This window comes from Lynx canadensis, chromosome D4 (assembly GCF_007474595.2).
Source record: "Lynx canadensis isolate LIC74 chromosome D4, mLynCan4.pri.v2, whole genome shotgun sequence".
Taxonomy (NCBI): domain Eukaryota; kingdom Metazoa; phylum Chordata; class Mammalia; order Carnivora; family Felidae; genus Lynx; species Lynx canadensis.
In genome coordinates, this window is record NC_044315.2 from 28,323,548 (window position 1) to 28,329,009 (window position 5,462).

Consider the following 5,462-nt stretch of genomic DNA (forward strand, 5'->3'; position numbering starts at 1 on the left):
CAGGCACAGATTCCCCTGGGATAATTAGGGACCCAGGCATCACATGCCCAGAGCTCCAGGGCATAGAGGCCCCGCCCACAGGATGGATCAGCCAATTGCAGGGCACGCAGGTGATGGGGGCAGGGCTGGTAGGGCCAATCTCAGACCTTAAATGGGCAGCCTCCCAACCATTGCCAGGCCTTCTGGGCATCCCCTGACCTGAAGGTGTGACTGAGCTGCACAACTGCACCTACCACAGGTGAGATCCCCAGAACTGGCATGAAGGGTGGGCCACCTCGGAAAACACTGGGGACAGCTGCCTTGGGGGTCGGGGGTTTGGGGCTTCCAGGAGGCACTCTTCGAGGACCTGACCCCTCCAGACATGGCAGCTTCCCCCCCCCCCCCCCCCACAGGACTCAGGGCTCCTCACTCCCTGCACTGCCATTTACATGCTTTGGAACCAGTAGGCAGGTCACGGGGCAGGGAGTGGGATCACTGCACGTCCCACATCCTCAGCCTTCCTCCACGCCCGTGTAAACACTCAGGAGGATAAATTCAATCGTTTTGCTCTACTTCAGTGGCTCTAACATCTCAGAAGGAAGAATGGCTTTTTAGGTGGTTTGATCTAATCAGACACTCATTTTTTTTCCTTTCCTAGGTTTTCAAACATGCATCCTTCCTTCTTCCTGGCTACCCTTTGCCTGGGAATAGCATCAGCTGCTCCACAACTCAATCAGAGCTTAGATGAACAATGGTCCCAGTGGAAGGCAACACACGGGAAACTATATAGCATGGTTGGTAACATTTAAACTTTCCAGAGGGACCCTTGCAGAGAACATTCCATGCTGGTGGGAGTTCATAGCAGGGAGTAGCTTCTTGAGGCTATTCTTACCTAGGCAGTAAGCAGGGCACTGGGACTGTGCACAACATGGGCATATGTCCTGCTGTGTGGTTGCTGGAGAACAGTTCCCAGAAGACTCAGGCCATCCCTGGTTGTGTGGGATATCCTCCTCTCTGTAAGCACATCCACTAGGTGTAGGTCATTAGGTTTTTTAATTTTTTTTCACATTTATTTATTTTTGAGACAAAGAGAAAGACAGAAATTGAGCTGAGGAGGAACAGAGAGAGAGGAAGACGCAGAAACCTAAACAGGCTCCAGGCTCTGAGCTGTCAGCACAGAGCCTGACACTGGGCTCAAACCCCAGACCACGAGATCATGTCCTGAGCCCAAGTTGGATGCTTAACTGACTGAGGAACCCACACGTCCCAGGGCAGTAGATTTTAAATAGGACAAAGATGGTAAGTTATATGTTTATCTCCAGGATGAAGAAGGACAGAGGAGAGCAGTGTGGGAGAGGAATATGCAAATGATTGAACAGCACAATCGGGAACACAGCCAAGGGAAACACAGCTTCACAATGGCAATGAATGGTTTTGGTGACATGGTGAGTGTGACACGGATTGCTGAATGTTTCATGCTTCCTCTAAGTACTTTTTCAAAACATCTCATGCTTGCCAACATTCTGTTTCCTTTTCCTTGAAGACCAGTGAAGAATTCAAGCAGGTGTTGAATGACCTTAAAATCCAGAAACACAAAAAGGGGAAAGTGTTCCAAGCACCTCTCTTTGCTGAGATCCCTTCATCTGTGGACTGGAGAGAGAAAGGCTATGTGACTCCCGTGAAGAATCAGGTGGGACAGTATTCAGCAGGTCCCTCTCAAGAGTAAAGCCAAAAGGAATCAGTGTTGTTGCTTTGGAAATTGAGGCATAATATGCAGTTTGTTATGTTTTAGAAGAGTTTTAAGATTTATGGGCTGTTGTCAAAGTCTTGCAATTTATTTTGTAGGCTCAGAGCATTTGCATTTTGTTTTCAGGGTGACTGTCATTCTTGTTGGGCTTTTAGTGCAACTGGTGCCCTTGAAGGACAGATGTTCCGGAAAACTGGCAAACTTGTTTCATTGAGTGAGCAGAACCTGGTGGACTGCTCTTGGTCTCAAGGCAATAAGGGCTGCCATGGTGGCCTAATGGATAAAGCCTTCCAGTATGTTAAGGACAATGGGGGACTGGACTCAGAGGAATCCTATCCATATCATGCACGGGTAAGTGGAGTTCCTTATCTTTTATCAAAGTTGAGCATTTCAGTAGAAACAGATCCTGTATTTAGAATTCTTGTATGTGATTGTAGACTCTATACCTGCAAATGGTCAGAACTGCCATTAAAATGTATTAGCCTAGCACAGCTCTCTGATCACCTCATTACCATATAGCTGTTCCTACAACTATGTTAAACGGTGTCACGAACACCATCTTATATACAGTACAGGTCTCCAGAGTGAAAACTTTATAAATGAGTAGACCCAAAGAGTGTCTCATTGGATAGACACTGCTAATTTTTCAACTTCAAAACAATCAATCCCATTTTGTGTCCTGAGATACTTTATAACAAACTTGACTTGGAAATCATTCAGCTAAACAGTCTTCACTCCTGTTCCCCTGGAGGTGGATGGTAGTGATCAAGCCTCTCCCCCTTTACCTTTGAAAGAATGAATCCTGCAAATACAAGCCTGAGAATTCTGTTGCCAACGTGACCGCCTTCTGGAGTGTCGTAAACAAGGAGGATGGCCTAATGACCACAGTGGCAACTGTGGGGCCTGTCTCTGCTGCTGTAGATGCAAGCCTGAATTCCTTCCAGTTCTATAAAAAAGGTCAGCATGTGTCTACATAGAAAAGTAGGCAGGACAAATGGGGAACCACCATCATATAAGGCAAGATAGACCCTTTGCTGTGTACAGATCAGGAGGGTATGGACTTCACGTAGTTGTTCCTTCAGCACATGTGATTTTGTGCCTGTTGTTCAGCATGTTGACATGACTTCACCCAAATTCCCCTGCTTTCAAGCACTTCATAAATATATTCAAATGGCTACATAATTTGATTGGTATAGTTTAACTTACTTTAGTTCTTCCCACCTGTTAGACCTGGAAGATTTCCAAAGAGTTTTACTAGTGAAATGGACACTGGAAAGAACCCCTTGGCTCAAGTGATTTTGTGTTTTTCTGCTGCTTCCCAATGCTGACATGGTAGAATAGAATGACAAAGTTTCAACGAGTGTTCTTCTATGCCTCTTGACTGTTCTTTACAAAAGAGATTGTGATGATGTGTGTGTGATGATGTGCATGAGAGCCTAAATCCCCAGCCTTGCTAAACAAAAAGAACTGATTTCTAAATCTTATTGGATTTATATTCCACCTGAATTTTGAGATGCCTCCTTTACTGCCGTGACTCGGTTATTGTTAGATGTTATCATGTTGCTTTGATGTCCCACCTTGGAATTGAAATTTACTTTTCCAGGCATTTATTATGATCCAAAGTGCAGCAATAAACACCTGAATCACGGTGTTCTGGTGGTTGGCTATGGCTTTGAAGGAGAAGAATCGGATAACAAAAAATACTGGATTGTCAAGAACAGGTATAAAAAGCCAAAAATATTTACCTTTGGAATTGAGAAGGAAATCCTTTTTGCAATCAGTGTTTGGATATAGATCATCAAACCCTTGAGCCCACTTCTGAGACCCCAGAAGTGTTTGCCCCACTTAGCGGGAACAGAGACATATTCATTTGATGACATTAAGCTACTGTTTCAAACTTGCAAGGGTCCTGCTATAGTTTGAGTAGTACTGCATCTGAAACACATCTGACCCAAGACTTTACTTTTCCTGTCTCTCATTTTGCAGTTTTGTGAAAGTTTTGGGGATAGATTTCTCTGCTGGGTTGGAACTCAACCATGAACAAGGATGACCTCTCTTGATTCATCCTGAATCTGTCCTGGCCTCTGGGGCACTGCTGAGTATCAGGTGTTATTGTCCATAAGAGAAATGTGTTTCTTCCTCTGTAATAAATGAAAAAACCCATTTTTTTTTCAGCTGGGGTGCAAAGTGGGGCAAACACGGCTACATACTCATGGCCAAGGACCGGGACAACCACTGTGGAATTGCCACCATGGCCAGCTTTCCTATCGTGTGAGATGATGGTATAAAGAAGACCTTGACTGGCAACAAATTATCCAGAAAATAGGTTTTATTTTCAAGCCTGCCACACCCTGCTGTGTGGGATGAAACACTTGAATCATTTAAAAACCAAGTTGTGATTTGATTGTGTGACATTTTACACTGTGAATATTACCACTTCACTCATTACTGCTGTAAATACTTTTGTATGAGTGACTAGTCTAGTAACCTTTGAATTTTCAAGTTTCTTTTAAAAATGTATGAAATTTTACTTTTTAAAAGTGAAACAACTGCAGGGGTGCCTGGGTGGCTCCGTTGGAGAGTGTCCAACTCTTGATTTCAACCGAGGTCATGATCTCATGGTTTGAGGGATTGAGCCCCTCATTGGGCTCTGTGAGCTGACAGTTTAGGATTTTAACTTCTTTAGAAAAACCCACAAACGTGGCCTAACTACCATTAATGTTTTCTTCCACCATAAAATGTTGGAACAAAAAAGAAGGACTTGAATAGTGTGTGATCTCTAACTAAGCTTTAGTGATAATGATTGAAATATATGCGCTGCTGGAATGGAGATTTCTTCACTCTTCTGAGTCCTTTGCTCCTAAAAGAACCAAGTGTTGTAGGTACACACACACTTGTCCAAATTCCACTTTCTAATTTCTGAATCATTTGCTTCCCTTGCAATTTGTTTTGATAGAAATTATAAAGGTCTATGGAATGTAGGAAACACTGGTAATTTACTTTATAATACATGCAAGACTTAGAGAGGAGTCAAAATTTGTTTTCTGCTTTATTTATTTCATGTCTATAAGCTTCTCTTAGAAATAGGATTTTTAAGTTTATTTATTTATTTTGAAAAACAGAAAGGACAAGCAATGGAAAACTCAGAGAAAGAGGGAGAGAGACAATCCCAAGCAGGCCTCACACTGTCAGTGCACAGCCTGACGTGAGACTCAATCTCATGAACTTGAAACCATGACCCGAGCCAAAATCAAGAGTCTATTTCTCAACCGACTGGGCCACCCAAGTGCTCCTCAAAATAGTTTTATGAAAGATCATTTGTGATTTTCCAATTTTTAAATAAATATGAATGGCTTGTAAATTACAGAAGCTTCTAATATCTGCTGAATTGTTCACACATCAGTCAGATCTACCCGCTTTCTGTCCCATCGGTACCTGCACATTTCTCAGAGTCTTGGGCTGAACTCCCAGGATGGTGTGGACAGCAGTCTGAGCGAGCCTGTCATGGTGAAGCAAGATGACTTTTACAAGGAGTCCTTTCTAGGGGATGTTCAGAGACTGACTATGGCAGACTGCATGTTCCAAATGGACCCAGCCTTGTCTTCCATCCCACACGCCCCTCTGCTCAGTGGCTTTTCCTCTCCCCATCATGAGGTGGGGTCTCAGCCCTTGCCTGGATCCCTGGGCATCCCTGGTGACAGGCTCCAAATACAGTACAGCAGCAGAGTCTCCCTGG

The 5,462-nt window shown here is 43.8% G+C and overlaps 1 protein-coding gene across 2 annotated transcripts; it reads left to right on the forward strand.

The window, feature by feature from the left end:
• The first annotated feature begins 647 nt into the window (after nt 1-647).
• LOC115499763 (cathepsin L1-like) lies at nt 648-4,001 on the forward strand. 2 transcript variants are annotated; one of them, XM_030293924.1, is made up of 7 exons: nt 648-777; nt 1,309-1,424; nt 1,523-1,657; nt 1,853-2,077; nt 2,521-2,683; nt 3,330-3,447; nt 3,902-4,001. In XM_030293924.1, the coding sequence occupies exons 1-7, from the start codon at nt 648-650 to the stop codon at nt 3,999-4,001; spliced, it is 987 nt and encodes a 328-aa protein (XP_030149784.1). The 2 variants fall into 2 exon arrangements, with proteins under 2 accessions (XP_030149784.1, XP_030149783.1); XM_030293923.1 differs by having other exon boundaries at nt 648-773; nt 1,302-1,424; nt 1,523-1,669.
• The last annotated feature ends 1,461 nt before the right edge of the window (nt 4,002-5,462 follow it).

Bases quoted from the DNA above. Each gene is read 5' to 3' on its own strand.
- LOC115499763 (XM_030293923.1), top strand. From the start codon at position 648: ATGCATCCTTCCTTCTTCCTGGCTACCCTTTGCCTGGGAATAGCATCA. The intron at 2,078-2,520 runs GTAAGTGGAGTT...TACCTTTGAAAG, and splicing joins CCTATCCATATCATGCACGG to AATGAATCCTGCAAATACAA. The intron at 3,448-3,901 runs GTATAAAAAGCC...TTTTTTTTTCAG, and splicing joins TACTGGATTGTCAAGAACAG to CTGGGGTGCAAAGTGGGGCA.